Source organism: Camelus bactrianus, chromosome 24, assembly GCF_048773025.1.
Source record: "Camelus bactrianus isolate YW-2024 breed Bactrian camel chromosome 24, ASM4877302v1, whole genome shotgun sequence".
Lineage (NCBI taxonomy): Eukaryota > Metazoa > Chordata > Mammalia > Artiodactyla > Camelidae > Camelus > Camelus bactrianus.
The window spans coordinates 7,627,210-7,654,921 of NC_133562.1; the positions used below are offsets into that span (position 1 = coordinate 7,627,210).

General features: G+C 33.3%; 1 protein-coding gene across 2 annotated transcripts in view; it reads right to left on the reverse strand.

The window, feature by feature from the left end:
* ROCK1 (Rho associated coiled-coil containing protein kinase 1) overlaps window positions 1-27,712 on the reverse strand; it is a 106,698-nt gene that overhangs the window by 32,191 nt on the left and 46,795 nt on the right. The window contains exons 9-17 of one of the 2 annotated variants that reach the window (XM_045518883.2): window positions 26,132-26,223; window positions 22,047-22,206; window positions 18,896-18,956; window positions 15,631-15,716; window positions 13,514-13,562; window positions 9,553-9,688; window positions 8,268-8,359; window positions 7,924-8,170; window positions 540-646 (exon numbers count right to left, since the gene is read on the reverse strand). In XM_045518883.2, the coding sequence (XP_045374839.1) occupies window positions 540-646; window positions 7,924-8,170; window positions 8,268-8,359; window positions 9,553-9,688; window positions 13,514-13,562; window positions 15,631-15,716; window positions 18,896-18,956; window positions 22,047-22,206; window positions 26,132-26,223 (1,030 nt within the window). Of the gene's footprint in view, window positions 1-539; window positions 647-7,923; window positions 8,171-8,267; window positions 8,360-9,552; window positions 9,689-13,513; window positions 13,563-15,630; window positions 15,720-18,895; window positions 18,957-22,046; window positions 22,207-26,131; window positions 26,224-27,712 lie in introns of both variants that reach the window. The other variant, XM_010958061.3, reaches the window with a different exon arrangement.

Below are 27,712 nucleotides of genomic sequence, written 5' to 3' on the forward strand. Positions count from 1 at the left end.
GGGAGGTATGCTAAATCTGCATGTTACCTATTAAATCCTTTTCCCAGCGAAGTAGGGACAGAGGACATTTTTGATTGTTAAGAAAATTCTACCTGCAAAGGCCAGTCACTTTATACTCTCTACTATTTTGCTAACTCTTATCAACAAAATGGAAAAAGCACACACGGCCTATTACATACTGATCATTTGTTTTCCTTCTTCATAGCTAGTATGGTTCAGCATCTTCATCTTACCCAAATACAAAAAAATGGGGAAAAAATTCTATATGAAGAAGTATTTCCAAACCAAAACAATCTGTGATGATCAGATAATATCAGATATCTAACACCCTTTAAGAATAAAAAGACAAGTGCAAGTAACAAAATAAAGAGCCCCAAGTAAGACCCATATACACCTCTATACACCAACCAATCATAAAAACTTTTAGAAATTCATATACATAAGGATTGGGAATGAATGTTCTTTTTATAAAAACCACCTTATAATATCTGATAACCAGCAAAGACTATCTCATAATTGGTATATGATAAATCATTTACCTTTTCTGAATGATTAAGCATGTCTTGGGCCTCTTTTCTTTCTCCTTCCACTCTTTCAAGATTATGTTTGAGATGCTTCACCTCCTCTTGTAAAGATGTAATTCGAGCTATCAAGTGAGAAAAAAATTCAAGTCACAGAGTCACGGAAAGAGAAATCTTTTCTTTTCCCAGCAGAATCACCAAGATAAAAAAGCTTCAAACCTCCTGATCAGATAGAAATTTATTAAGTATTTTCCTGGTAGTATATACAATAACTACTATATAGTGACAAAAATATTAATGCTAGCTGTAGACCATCTAGTACACATCTCCCATTTTACAAATGGTCAAAGATAAGCCTGAGCTTGGTCCAGAAATCAGATCTGAGTCCTTACTGAATGCTCTTTTCTGCCACATTAAGAGTGAAACACTTTAGTAAATTAAGGCAAGTATTTAATTGCTTTTTAAGTGCCAGTTATTCTGAAAAGTGTTTAATTACTCTTAAACTTAATGAAGCCAAACTCCGTTGTCATAGAAACTAAGTTTTAAGGAATTCAAATGCTCTAACAAAGCTTAGTTTTAACCTACCTGAGGCTCATTCCATCTAATGGTAGCAACTCACATATTTAGTAACAATTCTCATAAAGACATGCTTTAAGTTTTACAAGTTCTTAATGGATAAATATTTAATAAACACAAATTTAATACATGTAGAATCTAATACATATGAATATAATTATACTGTCTAGTACAAAAGTAAAAATCGATTTTCTTTTTTTTGTGATCCAAAGTAGCCTAAGATTTGACAAGGAAATATATAAAGCACCAAGAAAAATTTTGTACTTCTTAAAGTTCAGTGTTTAACATGCTGTACTTGCCAAAGTCTTCAAGGCACTCTATCTGCCTCCCATATTTTAGTGTTTCTAAAGTAGTTCATTAATCAACAAATGAATATTAAATCTTTGGCACCTGATGCTTGTCTGCTAGGCTAGTTCTAGAATTTGGAAACCAATGAAACAATTTTATATACACAGACAATATGGCATTCTGTTCACATAAGAATATGTTCATATAGGAAAAAGAAACACCTGCTAGTTTCTTTCAAATGGTTGAGTAAAAATACAGAGTATGTATGTGTGTGCATGGAGACAAAGAAAGCAAATGTGGCAAGAAGTTTAAATGTTAAAGTGCTATTTAAAAAGTGTTTTTTCCTGTATTTATAATAAAGAATAAGTTTTAAAAATCTGAAGATAGTAAATTCAGATTAAACAGAATTTTTCATGTAGAAATTGTTTATACAAACCAACTCACAAGAAGACAAAGTAATGAAAATGTATGGGTTGAATCCTTTACAGAGTGTTAACAACACTATGAAAGATATGTTTAATAGATATAATTTATTTTCCTCATTTATTGTATTTTTAAAATATGCTAGGGAGGAACCATAACTTGACTGTGTAATACATGAAAGCAAAGAAGCTTCATATACTACCCCCCAAAATATAAAAATATAGTGGAAGGAATAAGAACCAAAATATCAGGTATCATAAACTAAATGAATCAAAACAATAAAGCTTCTGGAAGAAAACAGGGAACATGTCCATGATTTAATAAAAGAATCCGCCAGGCCACAATAAACAGAACTGACCACAAAAGAAAAAGAAATGGACTGGAGCGAAAATAAGAAAAGATCTCCTATTCATGAGCAGACAGCATTTCAAAAGTGAAAAGGCAAACCAGAGTGGAAGAAGACAATTACGGTACATATATTTGATGAAGGATTAATATCTAGCTAGGACTTACACAAACCAATAAGAAAAAGGTAAATAATCCAGTTTTTTTTTTAATAGGCAAAAGACCTGAAGAGCGTTATTACAAATTGTCAATAAATATGTGAAAAGTTGCTCAATCTCAGACACTAGTGATATACAAACCAGCCCCTAAGGAAATACCATCAGACATCACCAGTATGGCTACCTCAGTGAGGAGAAGTAATGTCTTTGAGGAGGTGGTGAAGGAACTGGAACTCTCGGACACTGCTGGTGAGTGTAAACTATGCAGCTACTTTGAAATATCTGGAAATTCTTCCTAAAGCTAAGTATAATCTATGGCTCTGCCACTTCTAGGTGTATATCAACAGGAAGCATATATATCATTACCGAAAAATATGTACAAGAAAGTTCGTATCAGCACTATTCACAATAATCCCCAAATGGAAGTAATCAGAATATACACTTACCACAGAATAACTGATAAATTGCAGCGGTCATACAAAATAAAGAACAAACTATTGCTATATATACAACAATATGGATGAACCTCACAAACATAATGTTTAATGAAATGAACCAGAAGCAAAGGAGTATTTACCGCATGATTCCATTATAAAAGGCCATTACAAAAGGTGTTAGAAGTTAGAATAGAGATTACTTCGGGGGAAAGGGGATAATGACTAAGAAGAAGCACAATGGAACTTCTGGGCTGTGGTAATACTCAGTTTCGTGATCTGGATTCTCATTATATGGGTGGGTTCATGTTGTGAAAATCTCTCCAGATACATATTATTTATTAATTTTATTATGTACATACATGTTAAGCTTCAACAACAACAAAAAATCTCTCACTTTGAAAAATATAGATATACCTAGATATGTTCAAATCCCTAACTACGAAATTCACAATCTAAATTTGAGGCCTATCAACTATATACAAAAATTAAAAATAAATCAACAGGCAAGATAAAACAGGAAAATGAAATTAAGGGGAAAAACCCTCAAGGTCAGATGTATTTAATATCATTTATAATAATACAATTCTAATCCAGTAAAAAGAAATAGAAGTCATAAAATCTTAACAGACCAAACAACATTGCATTAAAAACACACAAAAGCATGTTATTATGAAATATCCATAGCTAATATCACACTCAATAAACAATATGCAAGGAGAATTAAGACAATTCCACTTATAAAGCACCAAAAAGAACAAAATACTTAAGAATAATCTAACCAAGGAGGTATAAGACTTGTACATTGAAAACTAAAAAAAATTGCTGAAATGAATTAGGACCAAAATAAATGGAAATATATCCTGTGTTCATGGACTGGAAGACTTAATAAGATGGCAATCTATAGATTCAGTGCAATCCCTATCAAAATTCCAAAGCTCTTTTATGCAGAAATGGAAAAGTAGATCCTCAAATTCATATTGAATTTCTAGGAGCCTTGAATAGCTAAAACAGTATTGAAAAAGAAAAACAAAATTGAAGAACTCAAACGTCCCAATTACAAAACTTGTTATAAACCTACAGTGATCTAAAGAGTGTGGCACTAGCATAAGGACAGACATATAGACCAACTGAACAGAACTGAGAATCTAGGAACAAACACATATCTGACAACTGATCTTCAAGAAGGATGCCAAGACCATTCAGTGGGGGAAAGAATAGTCTCTTCAACCAGCAGTACAGGGACAACTGGATATCCACATGTAAATGAATGAAATTAGACCCCTACAGCATACCATATACAAAAATTAACTCAAGTTAGGTCAAAGACCTACATGTAAGTGCTAAAACCATACAACTTTTAGAAGAAGTCATAGAGGTAAATCTTCATGATCTAGGATTTGGCAATGTACTATGAGACATGACACCAAAAGTATATGCAACATATATTAGATAAACTGGACTTCATCGAAATTACCTTTTGTACATCAAAGGACATGATCAAGAAAGTGAAAAGACAAATTAGAGAATGGGAGTAAATATTAGGAAATCATATACCTGACAAAGTCTATTATCCAGACTCTCAAAAGTCAACAACAAAAAGCCAAAAAAAAAATTTAAAAATGGACAAAGGACATGAACAGATATTTTTCCAAATAGGATATACAAATGGCCAATAAGCACATGGGAAGATGCTCAACTTCATTAGTCATTAAGGAAATGAAAGTCAAAGCTACAATAAAACACCACTTCATATCCACATAGGATATAGGGTAGCTATAACCTAAAAAGAGTTAAATATCAACTATTGACAAGGATGTGGAGAACTTGTACATTGTTGGTGGGAATAGAAAATGATGCAGCCATTGTGGAAAATCGTTTGGAAGTTACTCAAATGTTAAACACAGAATTACCACATGACCAGCAATTCTAATCCTGGGTGTATATATATACACCCAAAAGATTTGAAAACAAGTATTCCAATTAAGTACTTGTACATAAATGTTAATGGCAGTGTTATTCACAATAGCCAAAAGGTGGAAACAATGCAAATGTTCATCAATAGATAAACAGCTAAACAAAATACAGTATACACATACAAGAGTACTACTCAGCCATAAATGAATGAAATACTGAAACATGCTACATCGATGAATCTTAAAAATATGCTAAGTGAAAGAAGCCTGATACAACAGGTCACATGCTGTATGATGTCATTTATATGAAATATCCAGGAGAGGTAAATTCAGAGATTTAAAAAAAACTAATGGTTGCTAGGGGCTAGGTAGAGGGCATACAGAGAAGGACAGTTTACTGGATACAACGTTTTCTTTTGGGTTAATGAAAATGTTTTGGAACTAGACAGACGAGGTGATTGTACAACATTGTGAATGTACTTAATGCCACTGAATTGTACACTTTTAAATAGTTAACTTTTTGTTATACGAATCTCACCTCAATAAAAAAAATATACAAAGCAAAAGCTGCTAGAAATACAACGGGGCTATGAGAAAAAAAACTACAATCATAGCATTAACTTTTAAAACATGTTCCAAAATTTGGCAGATCAAAGAAACAGAAAAAATGGAGTCTTAGAAACTGACTCATCAGGTTAGAAAACTCATCTATTATTTTCCTTTCAAAAATAACAAAGCCAAAAACATATTAATGAAAAAACTTACACAACTTTCCAAATGACAATGTAACAGGCAAAAACAAAACAAAAATGCATTATACTCCGGTACATTAGTCCAGGTGCTGGCAAACTTCAGGCCCTCAGCCTATTTCTCTATAGACATGAAGCCAAGAATTTCTTTCTTCATTTTTAAAGGGTTGAAAAAAGCGAAAAAGCAAAAATAAACAATAAAAAGGTACCAGAGATCGTATGTGGTCTACAAAGTCTAAAATATACACCATCCAATTATGTTCGGGAAGTCATTTCCCATACAAGTGAGGAAACTTCTACCCGCTAATGTACATAGAGGACATTCAACTAGGAAATAATGGTGACTTTGCCAGAAGCCCAGCCTCCCAAACTGTAAGAAATCTACACCTGAGGGACCTGAAATTTCTTAAGGACCATAAAAAACTAATGTAAAAATTGTGTGTGTGTTTTACCACAATGCACTTTTCTATATATGCTGATGCTCATGTAAGTTTTGTGCATTTTTTAATGCGTGAGCTTTGATTCACATTTAAATTAAAAAATTAACCTTAAAGGAAACACTGAAAAAGGATAAACATCAACAGTTAAGTCATGCTATGAATCTTTCTTAATGTCACCAGTATTTAAAAAACGGTCAGTGAAAACCACTGCTGATGAACACAATGGAAAATAGTCTCTTCCTTGGAAGCAAGCTCTTCACAGCTCAGTGGTATCTGGAAAATCACAGACTTAAAAAGAATTTTAGAACTGAAAGAATTTATAGAGGTCATCTAATTTTCTTTGTTTATAGATTAAGAAGGTAGATGAAGTGACTTGCACACAGCTAATAAGCTGTATATAAAAAGGCCTAAGGAAGCAATTTAAGGAAGTCGAGTATGAGGCTTTTCTAATACATATAATGAGGATACTTTCTTGGTTATATCCAAATCTATTTTAAGCCTAGGCCCTGAGAAATAAGATTGCACAACACTCCTCAGCTAAGAGCCAATGGGAGATCCTAATTTCCATTTCCAAACTCACAAAAACTGACCTTGACCTCTCTCCACAGAATTATAGCTAATCATCAAGCCCCAGGAGACCCCAAACTATGTTCCCACTCTGTGGCTTAGGTTAAAATGGACTACTCCACCCCCTCCTTCTCCCTGAGAGATCTGGCAACTTCCATGTGTATCTATTTTGATTAGGTAGTACGGATGCCTTGCTTTTACGAATAGAAAACAGAAAAATATGCGAAAAGTGGTTAAAGCCAGGCAACTTGCTGAAAACAAACTGATTTTGTCACTATGACCAACATGTTCCTTTATTCACTGTTAGTTATACTCAAATCTTTTTCCTTTTAGACTCACAAAGACTGCTGATAACTTTAGTCCTAACTTTCCAAGTACCTAATTCTTTATTTATAATGAAGATTCTCTTTCTGCAGCTGACTTTCTATTTCTACCAACAATGCATGAAGAATCCCCACGTTTTAATGGTGATAACCTTCTCTACCTGGATTAGTTCCACTTTAAGTAAGACGTCTGTCAACTGGGCATTGTTTAAAATTAAATTTTCAGTAATCTGGCTGTAAAACTGGAAATATCCACATTACCTACATCACAGGGGTGTCTGTGAGAGTGAAGAGATCACAATTTGTTACAAATGTAGGCATTATTCTAAAAGAGAAAGAATGCCAACCATTTCCAGTATTACCAAGGTCATTTTCTTAATGAGGATCAAAACTGTTATTACCTTACACTTAAAAATGATTAAGATGATACATTTTGTGTTTTCAGCTACAATCAAAAATAAAAAATAAATTTTAAAAATCACCTTCCACTGACAGATGGATAAACTGTGGTATATATACATAATGGAGTATCGCTTAAAAACGAAGGAAATTCTGATACATGCTACAACATGAATGAATCTTGAAGACATCAAGTGCAGTAAGACAGACACAAAAGGACAAATGTTGTGTGATTCGACTCTTATGAGGCAGTCAAACACACAGAGACACAAAGTAGAACAGTGGTTTCCAGGGGCTGGGAGGAGTGGGGGATGGAGAGTTGTTGTTTAGTGAGTATAGGGTTTTAGTTTGGGATTATAAAAAAGCTCTGGAGATGGACAGTAGTGATGGTTGTACAACAATGTGAATGTACTCTATGCTAGTGAACTGTACATTTAAAAATGGCTAAAATGGTAAATTAAAAAAAATTTTTAAGTTGAAGTATAGTCAGTTTACAATGTTGTATCAATTTCTGGGGTACAGCAGTGTTTTAGTCATACATATATTCCTTTTCATGTTCTTTTTCATTATAGGTTACTACAAGATATTGAATATAGTTCCTTATGCTGTACAGTAGAAACTTGCTGTTTATCTATTTTATATATGGTAGTTAATATCTACAAATCTCTACTCCCAATTTATCCCTTCCTACCTCCTTTTCCCCCTGGTAACCATAAGTTTATTTTCTACTAAAATGACAGATTTTATATTATGTCTATTTTACCACAATAAGAAAAAATATTACCTTGCAGGTCTCCAATCATCTCAGAATCATGACCTCTGTCTCTTCGTTCAGCTTCTAATACAGCTTGCAGCTGGTAATAGTCCTTGTCCGTTTGTGACTTGGAATTCTCTAAAATTCTATTTCTCTCCTGCAATTCTCTGTTCAGGGACTCTAGCTGACTAATTGACTTGCTCATCTCTGTGTGACTCTTCCTTAATCTTACAGCTGTGTCTGATTCTGTCCTAAGTAAGTCATTGGCTTCTTCTAGCTATTCAAAAAAGAGAGCAAGAAAATAGTTTTTGACTAATATACAAACTTGTTTTAATTAATTATAATTTTTTTAAAATCTCATTCCAAAAACTTACCTGTTTTTGTAACTGTGCCAGCTTCTCATTAGCAAGCTGTGAATTCTGACTTACTTTCTTTAAGTCTTCCAACTGATCCTTCAATGTAGAAACTAGAAAATGAAGGAATAAGATGTAGAAATTAGAAAATTTTCATAGAGAAACAAATTCCTTCTAAAAAATGAAATTTGGTCTGAGGCCATAAAAGTCAGTTACATTAGCTTCACTCTCAAAGCCAAATGCCATCCTGGAAGTACTTACATTCTAAATTTATCAAAAAGTACAGCATTGTTTTATAATAGAGAACACAAAAACAGATTTCTTTGCATTGTTGTAATATTTCAAATTCACTTATTCCCTTAATAAGATTAATTAGTGAAATGTTATAAAGTTAGTTTAATATTATCTATGATTAATTCAATATTTTTAAATGGCTCAAAATTCAAGATACCAAAGTATATATAGTATAGCATGAGTCTTCCTCCCTCCACATTGTCTCCCCATCCTTCTGTCTCTCCTCCCCAGCAACAACTATTACTAACTTCTTGCATCTCTTTCCTAAGACAGTCTATATATCCATACCCTAATATGTAAAAATACAAATACATACATACATACATACGTGTGTGTGTATATATATATATACGTTTTCACATGCATATCTATACACACACACACACATTTAAACATACAAAGACAAGTAATCTTGTTTTAAACAATCTGTACTTTGTTGTTGCTTTTTTACTTAAAGACACAAATCACTGATTACATTTACATTGTTTGTAAGCTTGGCAATTTTAAACAAAGCTAAAATGAATAGTTTTATTTATGTATCGGTGTGCATATGCACAAGTGTAAGTGAAATAAATTCCTGGAAGTGAAATCACTGGACCAAAGGGTGTAGAAAGCTATTTTAAATTTGTAACACTAGTATCAAAACACATGAAATTCTAGTTTAGTAGTACTCAAATGTAGCTGCTTGTTAGAAGTGCCTAAAGAGTTTACTAAAAATACCAATGCCTAGCTCACATGTCTAGACCAAACAAATTAGAATTTCTGGAGTTTAGGCATCCATATTCTTTAAAGTTTCCCAAGGGATTCCAATATGCACACAAGGATGAAAACCACTACTCTAGCTAACACATCACTACTGACTTCAATACGTTATAAATTTGTCTTGGGACACAGTGTCTTAGCACCGTGGCTTCAAAAATACATCACAGGCTAAATTTAAGACAACCTCAAGACAAAGACTTCAAGGATACTGTTAGAAATTCCAGTGCTTTTAAAGGAAGTAACAATTTACCTTCATTTTCTACATTCCTCCTCTTCTCACTTTCCTGTTCTGCTTTTCTTTGGTACTCATTGATTCTATGCTGTAGCAGCATTTTCTCCTTCTCAATCTGAGACACTGTAGATTCTAGATTTCTTCTTTGATTTCCCTGAAATTATGACAAAAGTTATTACTGCAATTAATATTCCTCATTTATTTGAAGGAATATTCTGTTCTTTAAAAAAAATGATTACTTAAGATAGATATTTTTGGTTTCAAAATCAGGTAATACTTCTAATGACAACTTTCTAATAACAGAATTAGCTTGCCTTAGAAGAAAATACTGAGAATCTCCTTATTTGAACTAGATATGCACAATTTTCAGAGATTTTAAAATCCAAGAAATATAAAAAAACAATGCTATGAATCTTAACAGATTAAGTCACTTTATCAGCTTAAGATGAATACATTGCATTATATTACCAATATTTTAGTTTATTTACAATCCTAAATTTAAGATATGAAATATAAAAGGGATCAGATAATAATTACCTATTTGATAATTAGGTGGTACAATACTCAAATGATACCAAATGCTACAGTGTGTGCAGTAAATTCACCAGTCCCTGCATGAGGTCTCCCTTAATACTCTCCCTATCTCAACATCTTTTCTGAGAAGTTCTATGTATATACTTACTAATGCTTATTTAAAAGTAATGAAACAGATAATTGTTTTAGAAAATGAAACTAAGAGGAGGGGAGGATTTAAGAAAAAATTACCAAAATTTCACGACTTAAAAAGATTTCTCTTCTGTTGCTGAGCTAAGACTATCAGCATATCTTGCTTCTGAGGCTTCATTTGTATCTTTAAGACTCCACACTGAGAAAACATCCTTTATAGTGTGTGTCGTTCTGGGCTTTCCCACCTTTAAGCAAAACCCATCTTTTAAGTAAGATGCTGCCAGAGAAATTTAGTAAAATATGAGAGATTATTCAAAATCTTCCTAATTTAAGATTTTACCATTCTTTCAGCTTTTCATTTTTTAATTTTGAAGTAATTCTACATTGCAGAAGTTGCAAAATAGTAATAGTACCCTTCCATTCAGTTTCCCCTAGTAATTACATTATATGTAACAATAGTATAGTAACAAAATCAGGAAACTGTTACTGGTATAAAGCGTGTCTTAGTTCTATGTCATTTCATCTCGTGTAGATTCATGTTCTAAGTGCCACCACAATCAAGACACAGAACTGTTTCATCAGCACAACCATCTCCTTCTGGCAACTACTTCTAGCCACATGCATCCTCCTTCTCCCACCACCCATATCCTACCAACCAGTAACAGGTTCTCTATCTGTATAATTTTGCCATTTTGAGAATGTTACATTAATGGAATCATACAGCATGGACCTTTTGAGATTGGCTTTTTATATTCAACATAATGCCCTTAAGATCCATTCAAGTTGTTGTGTGTAAAACCAGTTCATTTTCCCATTCTACAGCTCATCGTTTCATCCTCTTGTCAGGGTCTTTCACAGAGCAAGCACTGTTAATTTTGATGAAGTCCAATTTATTAAAAATTTTTCCATATATGGATGTTTCTGGTGTAATGTCTAAGAACTCTACACCAAGCTGCAGGTCCCAAGAATTTTCCCTTATTTTTTTTTCAAGGAGTTTTATATTTTTTACATTCATATTTAAATCTATGATCCATTTTGAGTTAATTTTTACATAAGTTGTGAGACTTAGCTTGAGGTTCATATCTTGGCCTATGAATATCCAATTGCTCCAGTACCATTTGATAAAAGACTATACGTCTTCCATTGAATTGCTTTTGTACTGCTGTCAAAAACCAGTTGGCCATAACTGAGGGATACTGATCTACAGTTTTCTTTGTAGTATTGCCTTCGCTAGATTTTGATATCTGGATAATTCTAGCCTCATAAAATTCACTGGGGAATGTTCCCTTCTATTTTCTAGAAGAGAAAGTATAGAATTGGTGTTAATTCTTCTTAAAACACTTAGTAGAATTCTGTGGCAAAACCATTTGGTCCTGAAGATTACTTTTGGGGGAGCTTTTAAATTACAAATTCACTTTAATACTTACATATGGCTATTCAAAAAATGTATTTCACATTGTGTGAATTGTGGTAGTTTGTCTTTTCAGAGGAATTCATCCATTTCACCTAAATTTCGCAGTTGTGTTTAGAATTGTTTGTATTATTCCCTTAAGATTAAAAAAAAAAAAATCTGCAGCCTGTAGTGATACGCTGTTTTTTTATTCATGACACTGATCATTTGTGTCCTCTCCTTTCTTTATAATCTTGCTACAGGTTTGTCAGTTTGCAGTTAATCTTTCCAAACAGCTAAGGTTTTAATTTTCACTGATTTTCTTAATTGTTTTTGTTTTCAATTTCACTGATTTCTGCTCTTTATTTTTGCTCCCTTCTCCTTGCTTTGGGTTTATTTTGCTCTTCTTTTTCTAGGTTTTTTGAGGTAGCAGCTTAGATGACTGATTTGTGACTTACCATCTTTTCTAATATAAGTATTTAGTGTGTAAATTCCCCTTATAGTACTATGTTAGCTGCATCCCACAATTTTGATGTTTTATTTTCACTTTCATTGTTCAAATACTTTTTAAAGATGAAGACCCTTAACTTTGAAAAATAACTTTATGAGATATAATTAACATCCCAACATATTTTTTTCATTCCCCTTCAGACTCTTTGACCTATGGATTATTTAGAACTGTGCTGTTTAGTTTCCACATGTTTGCAGATGTGCCTTCGGCTAGAGGGCAGCTTTGGTGTGCCCAGATTGCTGGCTTCTCCAGCACCCAATCTGGAACATATGCTGCCAAAAGAAAACCCAGAGTATTCACTGCTGTTTGTTTCCTGGGACCCAAATACTCTAGCCAGTAGTCTGCCTTCTTCTCTCTACCTTTCAGAATCTCTTTACATTTGTTTTATATTTAATGTCTAGGGTTTTTAGCTGTACTTAGTGAGAGAAACAGGAGGAACTACTTTCACTCCATCTTTCCAGAAGCAGGATTATTCTAATTTTATAATTAAGATCTCCCTCTCTTCCTTGAATTTGGAAAGCTGAATAATTTAAACCTAGCACAATTGATTTTATCTGTTTTAGAAATGAAATAAAAAGTGGAGGATATGTAAAAAGAATTTCTTAAACATTTAGACTCAAATAAATAGTGCTAGGCTAAGTACACACTGACTAATGGCAAGTTGGTAAAATACTATCTACATCTGCCCAGATAACTACATGTATATTCAAGGCTACAAACAGGGTGGTAGGGGGGAACCACCATCACTGACAGATTTTATTCCTTAAGAGACAAGAAAATAAAGACAGCAAAAAACCATTAGAAAGATTAAATCTAAAAAAGGCAAAGGAAGTAATCAATGAGAGGAAGGACTCTCTTGAAAGATATTTACAAGGTAACTAAAAGGCATGAAAATAAGTTAACATATTTGCAAACAAACATCTGAATCATTAAATATTTATGCTGTGTGTCCTTCATAATAAAAACTTCTTGCTAGGTGACTGGAAAATGACTGATTCTAAAATCCATACATTTCCCATTTCATCATGTGAAAGTATGTTAATGTCAGTTCTTCTGAAATTGTATCCTTCCCTCTTTTCTATTTATCTGCCTCTTTCTGCTATAGTTCCACATTCAATTTCTGATCTCTTGCTCCTTTCTCACTTTTCAACTATTAAGAACCACTGAACTGATATTTATGTACAAAAATTTCCACATGGTTCTAGAATAAAACTATACAAAAGAAACTAAAGTATAATCTAATTTCACTTGAACCCGCAGCTCCAAAATGACGCTTTCATCATAATTCTTTGGTTCTTTTCTATATTTCAATGTATGAAGTTCAAATATAATTTTCTCAGAGAACGAAATAATCTGAAAGAGGGAAAAAAATTCTTAAAAAGGAAAACTCCTGATTAGAAAACAAAGAGTACCTCTTCATCCAATTCTTTCATTATCTTGTCTAGTTTTATGTTTGAAGTTCTGTAAAAGCAAAAGCAATACAGATTAGAAATATGTTTATTTTTTATTGCCTGGGGTGAAATATCACATTCCCTACTTCTCCAATTAGCTACAATTTCTTAACCTTTTTTTGTGCTGTGGATCCCTTTGGCAGTCACTCTGGTGAAGTCTATGGCCTTCACTCAAAAAAATATTGTAAAAGCATAAAACAAAATACATACGATTAAAAGAAACCAAAATTATACTGAAAAATAGTCATAAACTTTTTTAAAAAAAGGTATGACTCACTAGTACATGTGTTTTATTAATACATTAAACCATGAGATCTAGAAGTAATCATTACAAAGCAGTAATGAACATAAATGGTATTTAGAGATAACTAACAACTGCATTATAAGAAAATATTTGTGATTTCTATTGGTAATAAAAAATTCACAGCTACTGCTAATAATTGTGGATTACTGACTATGTTCATAATGAAAGGAAACACTGAATTTCAGTTAAAGGTTATAGAAAAGATTCATTTTTCTCATCCAAGTTTAAGGACCTCGAATTCCATCCATGGATGCTTTAGGAGAGGTCTACGGATTCCAGGTTAAGGATCCCTGAATTCCCTTATGCAATGCTTGTTGCTACTAAACAAAAACTACCCATTTAACCTTTAACACAAGATCAAGTAAATGAAGGGAAAGGGGGCATATATAAACCAGTAAATGCAACAACTGGCAACCTGGGGAAAAATCTGAAGTAAACTGAATGTGTATTAGCTCCATCACAATTCATTTCGGGGGGCTCTAAACATACTTTCGAGTTTCAAACCTGCATATGCAATGTTTCCCAGGGATGTCTTATCAAATGCCTTATCCAGCACGTCCAAAACTAAACTTACTCCCTCTGCCCCACACCCTACCCACACCACCAGTCTGCTTCTCCTCCAGTGTCCCTAAGTAAAGGATACCAGCTGCGAATCCTTGACCACCTTCCTCCCTCATCCCCATTTACTCAAATAAACGTCAAATGCTACCTAATTAACTAGAGTTTTTCCTAAAAAGCAAATTTGATCCACTTTTTAAGTTTAATAACTTTCAACTGTTTTTTCATCAGCCTTAGGATAAATTCCAAATTTCTTAGTTTTTCAAAAACAGAATCTTCTAAGATCTAGACTCTGTTGCCTTTCCCAGCCTCATCTCTGGCCTGCACCACCTCCACCACATTTTCATGTAATTACTGGCCACTTTGGCCACTCTCATTTCCTCCTTAAACTGACCCGTACCACCAGCACTACCACTAATTTGTCATTTGCCTTTTACTTTTGATTATATAAACTGCTCCACATTTATGTAATAATATCTACCCACCTCCTCCCCTTATTTCAATGTTTTATACTTAGAAATACCTTCCAAATCCTGGGCTCAGTTAATTAATCTTTATATTAAAGTGCTTTTCTAAAAAAAAGTTTGTACTATAAGTCTAACTATTTAATCTATAAGGTATACTAGGCAGTGAGAATTATACTTGTTTCCTCTCCTCCCAGTTACAAAATTGCCAGTTTTTCCAACTCCATTTTTTGAATGTTATCTCTGTGTTTTATCTGTTTTTCATGTATTCAGTAATACCCACCAAAAATATAATAATTATAAAACCTTATTGTTTCCAACAAATAAATAACTCAGCGTTATACTAAATTATTTTAAATTACCTTGACCATTCTATATTTTCATAAATATACAAGCTCTTATTAGATTTAGGCTCAGGAAAAAAAATTCTGAGTTACTGCTCTGGAGAATCATAGTGGAAATTAGAGTGTCTGCATCAAAAATTTAGTGAATTTTAATCTTTAACATTTATATTTTACAAAGCACCTTATTTAACATAAACTAATTTGCCCTTTCTGTCAGCTAATTAAAATGGAAGAGAAAAATCAATAAATCAGGCACTAAGTAAAACATTCTTCACAGACTATATATCAGTAGCAAACTTTATACCTCCACTTACTTCCAACTACCTTCAAGGGTTTATAGAGTGCAAGCTTTAAAACAAGCATTTGCTATACAACTTTTAATATGAAAAACATAAAGTATGTTCTCACCTGCACTTCTGCTCCATTTCATCTTTTAATTGCATCTCATTATGCAGCTGCTCTTCCAGCTTATAAATTGTTTTTTGCAAATTTTCCTGCTTTAATTAAAAACAAAACAAAACTCATTCTACTAAAAATATTTATATAGAATTTTAAAATAGTGTGTTACCATTTTACATTTGTTTATGAGGAATTATTTGGTCCAATCTTACCCTTTTCCTTTCTATCTGAAATTTTTATTATTAATTTAATAAGCATTTTTTTCCAACACCTACTAATACATCAGGCACTGTGGTAGGCATTACTAATACAAAAATTAAAAAGATTTGATCCCTATTTTCATAAAGCTAATAATACTGGGGCACAGGGGAATGGGATGGTGAAAAGAACGTACAATAACCCAAAGACATATACACAAAATATTACAATTAATGTGGTACATAATAATAAAATTATATACAAGGTATACAGAAGGAGAAGTCACATCTAATTCTGCCAGGATGATGTAAGACCTATAAGAAGGGAGATATTTACCAAGAAGAGGAAGTGACAGAAGGGAATGCATTTTACCTAGAACGAATACATCCAGAGAGACAAGAAAAATATGACTATTTGGGAAATGGGATGAAATCAAGTACAGGCAGTGCACAGAACTTAAAGGGAGAATGAGTCATAAAATCTGAAAAGGTGAGTGGGACTGTGATCCTTGCTATGCAAAAAAGGAGTTGGGTACTTACTTCAACCTATAAACATTTAAAAAAGGGAAATGATACAGAGTATTGGCATTTTAGAAACATTACTTAGTAATAATAAGGTGAATACACTGGAGAGCAAAGAAATTCTAGACAAAGTAACCAATTAACAGGTTACTGTGATAGTTTAGGCAAAAAGAGTATGCAGGTCTGAGATAAAGCAGAAGCTGGGATGAGTAAGGGTATAGCTCACTCCTGGGTTCAATCCCCTGTACCTCTGTTAAATAAACCTAATTACCTACGCCTCCCCTACAAACAAACAAAAAAATAAAGCAGAAGCTGTAGGAATGAAGAGGAAATGGATAACTGTGCCAGTTAGAAGGCAGAATTTACGACCCAGCAACTGATTAGAAATAAGAACAGAGCACCATTACAAAAGACAGGTGACACAAAAAGAACTGCTGGGGAGGGGATGGAGAAAGGGAAAGTGTGAGTCTTGCTCTGGCCTAGGTTGAAATGTCTGAAAGATGTGCAGGAAGAGGAAAGTCCAGTCAGAAAGAGAGGAGAGATTCAAGTCTGGAGTTCAGAGGAGCAAGCTGGATATGCATGAGATTAAGCACAGAAAATGAGCAGAGAGCCAAGATCAAAACTACCTTGAGAAACATTTAATAATTAAAGAGATCCTGCAAACAGGACTGAAAATAAAATCCAGAGGCAGGGAGGAAAAAAAAAAAAAGAAGAAGAAGAAGAAGAAGGAAATAATGAGAACCTAAAAGTTCTTTAAGTTCCAAGGAGGAAGGACTGGCCAGAGTCAAATGCAGCGAAAAAGAAAAGATATGGAATGAAAATTAATTGTATTTGGCAACTGCAAAACTGTTCACTAGCATCTCCACCAGAAGGCTTCCAGGGAAGAGTTGAAAATTAAATTAGTTGACTTTTGTACTTAGTTCTAAGTTAACAGAAATAGTAAGGCACACAAATGTTTTCTTTTTCCAGTGTGATCTTACCAGAGTAAAAGGTAACAGCCACTGACAGAAACTTATGGCAGTCACCACTGAACAAGACCAGCCCAAAGAAAATATGACTCCTCTGAATATTTTAAGTCTTAATGTACCTCTAATCTTACAGATAGGTAATATACTGAGAGTGGGGTTACACAGAGTCCAAAGAATGTGCTAAGGACGGCCAGATAATTACTTCTGGTATATTTTTTAGAAGTCCTGGCTAACCCAAAAGGATCTTGTTAAGTGTGAGCAAATAAAACATTTTCCAAAATTCCTGTTTCATGAACATGAGCTATATGAACAATAAAAAGGACTCCTGTTTCTCGTATTTACTTCCTACAGTAATTCAGTTATCAGTGGTCAAATTAGGTGATGCTCACTGTGCTGTTTATTCTCCATTTGCCCCTCTCCCTTTCAGCCTTGAAGGTCCATCCTCTGCCCTTCTTCGCCTTGAAATCTACAGACTGCATTCTCCGGGCTCTGTTGTCCTATGATTTTAAGATTGGTTTCAGCCCGCAGGAGACAACAGCCGGAAATCAGGTGGGAGAAATGAAATATCCATTCTCCCCACACCATCTCGCCTTACTGTGGCTCTGACAGTTCTATGTTCTGTGCTCCTTCATGATTCTATACATTCTCTCTGAGCTGCGGTTACAAGATTTGTCTCTCCTTGTCCCTTCAGACTACGGGCAATGGCTTCCCACTGCTGAGTCAATGGGTGCTTCAGCACCCTTTATTTATTGTGCCCCTTGATCCTGCTCAGAGCAGCATCAATAGTCCCATCATTAAATTCTCTTCATTTAATGAATGAACAAAATGTGGAATATACATGCAATAGAATGTAACAATCCTTAAAGGAATGAAATTCTGATGTATGTTACAACATGGTTGAACCCAGAGGTCATTATGTTAAGTAAAATAAGCCAATCACAAAAATTCAAATATTGTATGATTTCACTTATATGAGGTACCTAGAGTAATCAAATTCATAAACAGAAAGTAGAATCGTAACTACTAGGGGCTGGAGGGAGGGTGGAATGTAGAGTTTACTGGGTACGAAGTTTTAGTCTGGGATAAAGACAAAGTTCTAGAGACGATGTCAGTGATGACTGCACAACAACGTGAGGGTGCTTAATGCCACTGAACTGTACACTTGGTTAAAATGATAAATTTTACAATGGTACAAATGGTTAAAATGATAAATTTTATATTACATTAATTTCATCACACAAAAAACTCTCTTCATTTAAATCTTCTGAATACGCCATCTGTCTCCCTGTCAAGACCCTTACTGATGTATTGATTTATCACAAATTCCTAATACCAAAGATTAAAAGAGACCACCTCTGTCAATCTGTGTAGCAATGTATAGTTTACTAAGTGCCTCCAAATATAACACCCATTTGATATTCAGGCAAGAAATAAAACTGGAGAGGAGACAGTAGGTAAAAAGTGCTATAAAAATTTAAGATCATTAACTACATTCTCAGAAGCAATATTTGTGTACTTAATACTATGCAAACAAAATATATTATCCCCAAATCAACTTTTTTTAAAATGTAAGAAGAAAATACCTACCAAGCTTTTATCCACATTAGAGCTAGTTCTGTTATCATTAGGATTTGCTGAAGATAAGTATCTGGGAAGAAAAAAGTTTTTAAAAGAAAACAAAAAACTCTTTAATATCCAAGAATAACCAGTAACAAATACTACTTGCCTATTTTTATTGTCCTTGCTCTGCTTTTGAAAAATTGAGTACAGGTTCCTAATTACTTCAGATACATAATACAGAAATGATACATTTAGGAAACAAAACCCCCAGTTATGTCTGAAGCAGCACTCTGCAATCATATACCTTAATATTCCTTCAGAAAAATATATGAAAATTCATACCAAATAGAATAAATAGAAACCGTAAAAGTCTCAAGCTAGTTCAGATTAGGTTTTTAGCCATGAAAGCAAGTTTTGTCACCAAACAAATCACTAAAAACTCAGTTTTTAGAGCTTTTTTGGATTTAGGATTAGGGATAATGAATTGTTGACTTTTACAGACGTGCACAATTTCCCCTCGCTGCTCCCAATTATCCTTCAGCCAAGAATGATACTGCCTTTCTGGACAAAAAACTTAAAGAGTTTTTGCCTAAGTGGTTGAAATAACAAAATCAAAATTCTGATGATGTCCTGCTAATCTTTCGTGCCTCTAAGCCTTGAAGAATTCTTTAAATTCAGTGTAAAGTTAGAATCACACATAAATATAAGATATTAGTGATCTTTAGAGGTCTTCTTTATATATCTTATGAGATTATCAAACAGATCTAAATATATCATATAAAAGCTTTTTTCCATGATATCAAATGTTACATAAAAGTAAGGTACTTCCGTTACTTCCTCTCCTGTGTGACAACTACCAACATTACTACGTCTACCATCACCACCAGTACAGTTACCACCTTGGTTAACCAGTAGAGCTCTCTCAGAAAGAGATCAAATAGCTATAGTATACTTCACGGCTGTTATGAGGTAGTTGTTAACTCACTAGACATTAATTCATAGTTAAAAATAGAAGATAATCAAGTGCCCCTGAAGTACCATTAAACATAAATAACAGTGCTCTCAAAGAAACAGCAGGAAAACATGTCCCTTGCTATATCTTTCTTGGAAAATTACTCAGATTAACTACAGAATCAAATAATCACGAGACAATAATAAGGGCTATACAACAGGTATGTGGAGAAAAGGTCCCATGTAACAAATGACACTTCTAGACATAGTACAATTTAATTCCACTGACTATGAAGTGTCTCAGAAATTTAGTGTGAAATTCTACATTATGTAATGTAAATAAAAGCATATAGCAACACCAGCAAAATCCGAATTAGATAGATCAGACTATTTGATCCCTAATTTGTCTTCTAACTTTAATATGCTATGTAAGTAAAGTTGATGTTTAGCCTTCTGCAAAGTTAGTAATATAAGGTCTTTGAATGCAGCCTATCTAATGTTGGTAGAGTACAATTTCTACTTTTAAGAAACTCAGAAACTAGTTTGGGATATGAAACATATGAATACAAGGAAAAATCACAGAATATAATCTAGGTATGACAACGTAGTGCAAACAGTATATATAATGTTTATTAATTCAAGATTACCTTTGTGTAGAAAAGGTAACTGTCTTTGTACAGAAAAAGTAATTAACTGCTGAACTCTGCTACAAAAAAATACCAAAACACTGGAGATTGTTTCAGAAACCAATCCAGAGAATAACTGATAAAAATATATTAAAGAAAAAAAAAAAGAGAAGAGAAGAAAAGAAAAAAAAGAAAAGATGCTGCAGCGAACACCACTTAGAAGGTTCTCTTGTGTGTTTCAATTAAAAAATAACTCTAATATTACACTCGTGGAGTACGGGGGAGAAAAAGGGATTAAAATATTAGACTTTTCCAGGGGTCAAAACTCAAGTACTACCCACTTGGTTGGTGATGCAACAAACGTAGCCTAACATCAAAACAACACAAGTGCTTTCCTACAGATGGATTATGGAGAAATGTCATCAAAGCAGGACTAACCTTTCTATTTTCTAAACTTGACCTGAATTACCTCTTATAAAAAAATCTTGACTAAAATAACAAGATGCTTCACTATAATAACCTCAAATTTAATCATTACTCCAAGCAATTCAAATATCTAATACCATTCTAATGGAGTATAATTTGATTAGAAGTATGTATTTTAAAATAAATTTATCAAGTAGATTTAACACACCCAGTAAATGCTGCCATACAGTTCATTTATGTATCGCTATAGCATTTTGTTTAGATTTCTATCGTGTAGTGCCAACCTACATTGTACGATTTATCCAATTTCCTCACTAGGGTACCAGTGTATCAAGAGAAGGTACTATATATTATTTATCCTTCTTCCTGCACCTTAGTGCTTAGTATATACCTGACAAAGGGTAAGTTGTCAAACATGTCTGTTGAATTAATGAATGCTCAGCATACTGAAATAATGTTAAATGTTTAACTTAAATCTATTGGAAAAAGTAAAGCTAATATTTGTTCATACTAATAATAATAATAGCTAACATTGAGTGTTTACTCCATGCAAAACATTGTTCTCAGTGTTCTACTGTGTTCTGATTTACTTAACCCTTATGACAACCCTGACACATGTATTATTATTATTATCATCATTTCTATTTTTGAGGATATGGAGGCATAAAAGATGAAAGCTATTTGCCCAAGGTCATAAGATCTTACAGGATTTTTGTAAAATATGGTCAATTCATTCAGCAGTTTTGGGGAGGAATCATTTAATTGTTGAAGAATTAAAAAATACAGGCCTTTGGTAACATCAATATAGTGATGATGACAGAAAATTAAATGTTCAAAATGCATTATAAAACTAGAACTTTTTGGACAACATGATTAACCAAATTATCAGTATTAATAGAATCTTTTAATCTATTAATTGTTATAACTTGAAAATATATAGTTCAGCAGAGAATTTCTGAAAAACAATATCCTAAGCATGGATGATTCTGAAAGAAATTAAATATGAAATACTGGGAATACCATGCATTGTTTAAAATGGCATGTTAATAAATCTCTATATACCATTAAATCTACTTTAAATGTTCTTAAAGTGATTTTTAGATCTCCCTAAGAAAATGATATGACTACAACAAAATTAGTACCTACCCCTAAAAATCTATGTTTAGCATACTTACCTACGATTGCTATAATACGTAAATCCTACAAAAGGTAGCTGATTGCCAACAAAAGCTTTAGGTATAGGAAATGTTTCTTCATCTCCTTTATCTTCTTCCAAGTCATCAAAGTTACTTGTGTCAATGTCACTACTTAAATCAGGTACAACTGGTGCTACAGCTAAAAACAGAAACAAAATCAGTAATTCACTTCAAATGTAATATAAAATGAAGCAATTATTCCAATATCAACCACTAATGGTCTCCTACATACAAACAACATGTGAACCACAAATTCCAAATGGGCTGAATCTTACTTAACCAATTTACTCTTTATTAGCATTATTAATCAATTAGTACTGATCATTATGTAATTCTATGAACCAACTGTCTTCAGAGTCACCTATTAATTATCATCTATACCTCAAATTTAATTTGAATATTACAAGTCAAGTACTATTAAGGTTTGTTTTAGAATACACTATAGTATAAAATATTCAAAGGCAGTTAGGACTACAGAAAAGACTTTAAAGAAACTATACAGCGTAAGAAATTGTACTCAAAGTTGATTAGTTCCAAATACAGTATTTTGCTTATTAATCTACTCAACAGCAAACCAGAAATCAAAGTTACTTCTTAGCAGTCCTGGGTATTATTAATAATTCGTTACTGAAATATTTTTACCCATCTGAATCTAGATGAGTGGTATTCCTCCACTGCCCACCCCCGCCCACAATAGCTCTATAATATTAAGTCACAAGGAACAAAGTTATTCTGAATTATATTTTTGGAACAGTTATTTTCCTCAAGTTAAGGGATTAAGGGACAACTCAGGTAAGTATTTATGAAGTGGCTGTTAGGAAAAACCTGAACACTGAATCTTCAATAGTTATAAATCTGATGGGGAGCAAGGCCCATATATATACTTAATAACATAAAACTGTATGTGGCAATCCAAATCTTCATGACACAAAAGAAAACACCATATGAAATGAGTACTATTAATATCTTCTTTTGGAGTTAAATGTGCTACAGAAAGTACATCTAAAAATAAATTTTAGGAAAAGTGTTTTTGAGTTTAAAGATACAGGAGTATAATAAAACATCAGATGGGGGAGGGTCTAGCTCAATTGGTAGAGTGCATGCTTAGAATGCATGAGGTCCTGGGTTCAATCCTTGGTACGTCCATTAAATAAATAAATAAATAAACCTAATTACCTCTCCCCTCCAAAAAAAAAAAATCACTGAAATATTACCATCAAAATACTCAATAATTATTTTAGATACAATCACTTCATGTCCCCTTACAGCGAAAAAGATGAAGACGAGCAAACAAACAAAAAAAACTGACCTAGTTTTATGATCTTAATTTCTTACATAAAAAAATCATTTTTTATTGAATCACCTGGGTATTCCAGTCAGGAAATAACTAATATTGTACATCTCAGATACAGTGAACTCTCAGATAAATACGGGAAAGAAAAACACATTTAACCAAAAGAAGCTGTTGTACTAACAGCGAATGAGAAAACAGCTTTCCCACCATTTTCTTTCCTTAATGGCCAAGAGAACTGCCTGACTAGACAACCCTAGCTTCCTGATGTTAACTGCCGAATTTGTAAAATGAGGGGGGAAAGGTTGTCTCCCCTTGTCATATACACGGTCTTGGCATAAATTTTACTTTCAAACGGTGGTTCTCAAACAGGGGCAATTTCGGCCCCTGGGGGACATCTGGTAACATCTAGGTACATTTTTGGTCGTCACAACTGGCAGAGGCGAGCTACTGGCATCTAGTAGATCGAGATCAGGGATACTGCTAAACATCCTACAATGTTCAGGACAACCCACACCAGATTTATCTGGTCTAGTATTAAGGCTGAGAAAGCCTGCTTTAAAATGATCATGTAAGATAGATTTTGAAAGAGAAGAACAAGTTTGGTGTATTTTCTCTTGCTGTTTCAGATGGACCTAGTCTTTTTATAGATGACATACCATTTCACAGTAGTTTTACAATCAGATAAATTCTATCTGCTTAAATACTGAGATATGAGCAGGGGAAATCCTGGAGAATTATAAAAGTAATTATTTCTGCTTAAGATGTTTTAGGCTTTACATTAATACCATATAATCATGCCAGAACTAATAAATAAGATAAGAACAGCCAGGGAACTTAAAGACAAGACAAATGAAATTATTAAGTATGAGGAACAGAAAGAAAAAGTGAATGGAGCCTAAGGGACTTCTGGGACACCATAAAGGAGACCAACACACACATTACAGGAGTCCCAGGAAAGGAGAGAAAGGGGCAGAAAGAATATTTAAAGAAATAATGACTGAAGACTATCCAAATCTAAAGGAATATATGAACCTACACATCCAAGAAACTTAACGAACTCCAAGAACTCAGATCCACAGCAAGACACAATAAACTTTCAAAAGCCAAAGCCAAAAGCAAGAATACTGAAAGCAACAACAAAGAAGCAGCTCATTACATACAAAGGATCCTCAATAAGATTAACAGTCAGTTTCTAAGAAGAAATCTTAAAGGCCAGAAGGCAGTGGAATGACATTTAAAGTGCTGAGAGAAACAACTCTCAACTATGAATTCTGTATCTGGCAAAATTATTCTTCAAAAATGGGGGAGAAATTAAGAGATCCCCAGGTAAGGAAAAGCTGAGAGTTTGTTGCAAGAAATGCTTTTAAAGAGAGTCTTTCAGGTTGAACCGAAAGGCTACTAGACACTAACTCGAAGCCTTATGAAAAAATAAAGAACAACAGTAAAGATAACTACATAGGTAAATGTAAAAGCCAGCTTTGCTGTATTTTTGTTTTGTAGCTCCACTGTCTACCCATCTCTGCCTCACAACAGTTTCTCTCGCAGCATGAAGACAACAATCATGTCACATTTACTTATAAGGAGGGGGAAGTTCCTTATTTCCTAATGTATAACTGTTAATAAATTCTCCCAAAGTCAAGCTGCTCCTGCAGCTTCTTCGGATAGCAGGTCAGTGTCATCCTCTGCAGCAGTGTAATTTCTTAATTTCCAGAGTTTACTTCCCCTTTTCTCTTTTTAGTCAATTTTATAGCTTAGCACAATGTATGTACTGTACCTAAAGGCAATATAAGTTTCTTTTAAAATATGTGATAACAAGGACACTTCACTAAAATTGGCAAACTTACATGATTTCTTCAAAATTAGCAAGACTTTTCTCCCCTGAAGGAATCTTCTCTCACAGACTCAACTAGATAGGCAGTCCTTAAGACAAATATCTAATTTTTATCTGTTTCTACAACCACATAGCTGAATTCATTTTATTATTACTGTTCACTGCTGTTGCTACAGCAGGAAGTTAGGGGCTGGTATACACTATCCTTTTTCTGTTAAGTGAAAAGGGAAACAGTTCCTGAGACTTCAGTAAGGGAAAGGTGAATTCTTGGCCTACCAAATCCACAAAAACGATGGGAACTTTTGATACCATTATGATTTTGATTCAGCTACGTTAAGCAAAGTTTTCTGTGAATCATCTTATAATTTTAACTTTTTTTTTAAAAATAGGGAAATGTTCTAAACTGACTGAAAATTAACTTCTTGCACACTAATTATTTTTATTTCTGGATTACAAATTGTGAGCCTGATGGAATCAAGTATACCATAACTTCTTATATCCTCATACAAATTAAATTCTGATAGAAACTCCTTATATTTTAAATTTTAGTAAAAACAAGAGTAACCTTTTTTCCCCATAAGAAATATATTTCAAATTAATTCCCTATTGACTTATTCCATAATAAGATACTAAAGTCTAAGCAAAGTGCAATTCAGCAAAGATCAAATATCACATTATGACTGCCAAGCCCAACTCCATTACCTGTATATAATATTTCATCTTGGTATCCTGAATGGGACATCAGAGAAGAAGCAGTACAATTTTCCCAATATTACCAAATATTTTCTCTTTAACTAGGTTAGGACAACACCTATACAGCATCTGTACACTTTGGATTTTCACCAGATATACACATATATTAGCAAGGCAGTTCCAACAGACTATTTACTGCAACTACTTTCAAATATTCACTGTAATGTGCAAGAGGAAACAACTTACTGTCTCGGAGTGTTTCCCAAGCCCACTGATCATTTTTGAAGAAGAGATGTCGTTTGATTTCTTCTACACCATTTCGCCCTAATCTCACCTCTCTGAATAGAGGAAAGGAGAAAAGTCATTAATCATTTAAGATATCATCACTATAACTTCATATTTATTTGTGGACATAATGCTAAATCTGTGCAGGATGGTAAATACAATTCCATGTCATCTCAAAATTATACTGATTGTCAGCATAATTTTTAGCTTACATAAAAATAAGTTGAACACTGAGAATATTAAAGAATTTTTTCTGAGGAAAAAATATACAAGAACAGATTTGTTGATACTCCATGACTTTTTTATTGACAACAAAAATCGAGATGAAATCACCCACTTTGCTTCATTAGCATAGTAAATTTTCTTGATAGGTTTTTTAATAGTGGTAAAGTTGTATATTTTTGCAACCAACAACTTTACTTCATACCACAAACTAACAAAAACTACAAAAGATGTTTTAAATTTAAAATTTCCATTTTGTACTCTCTCAAATATTTCTGACCAATCAAACCACTGGCAGCTAATTCTTGACATTACTACAAAATTGAGAGTTTTAAAAGGATAAGCTACTGACTCCTGACTTCCTCAGTAAGGCACAGAAACAAAGAATTTTAAAATGGGTCTTTAGCTGAGTTGGAAAGAGAAATTTAGCACCTTTTATTTTAGTAGAGTATTTACAAACAACAAAAATACCCTGAATTCTAAATTTTTTCCTAAGTTAAAAGGCAAATTGTTTTAGACATAATGTGACACTATGAAGAATCTTTCACTGACTCTCAGACTGCATTAGGGAACCTCTCCGTGGTTCTATGGCACATAGTACTTAACTTGGAGTACTTATCTCTCTGTTCAATAAATGCTTCGCTTGCTTGTCTATTTCCCCCAAAGGACTATAAGGTAGTGGAGAACAGTGGCTGTGTGTGTTGTTCATTTCTATATCCCCAGCACCTAACATACAGCATAGTTTTTATACTACACTATATTTAGATGGTGCTTATATTACAATGTAAAAATTTCAACAACTATATATTTCAGGCTCTAACGGACATCCTGAAGGAAGATAATTTTAATTAAAGTGAATTTGAAATTAAAACATATTTAAACATACTAAGCCTCTCTACTATTTAAATTAATAATACACAACCTTAAACACTAAATGTAATTGTAGTAAATCATATGGCCCACATTTAAATTTAAAAAGTAAAACACAAGGGTAAACATAACACGCCATTTTTGTTTCTAAAACACTTATGTGCATTTACATTTATAAAAAAAAGTTTGTTGAAACTGGAAGACCACACCAGTGAAAGGAGGAGGTAGGAAATATGACATACTTTTTTTTATCGGCTCTGTACTATCTACTTAATTTCAACAAGCATATACTATCAACTTTATTGAGGTATAATCAGCAAATAAAATTTTAAGATATTTAAAGTGTACAACGTGACAATCTGATATATACATATATATGTACATATATATACACACACACACATACTGTGAAAGGATTCCCCCATCAAATTAATTAACACATCAATCACT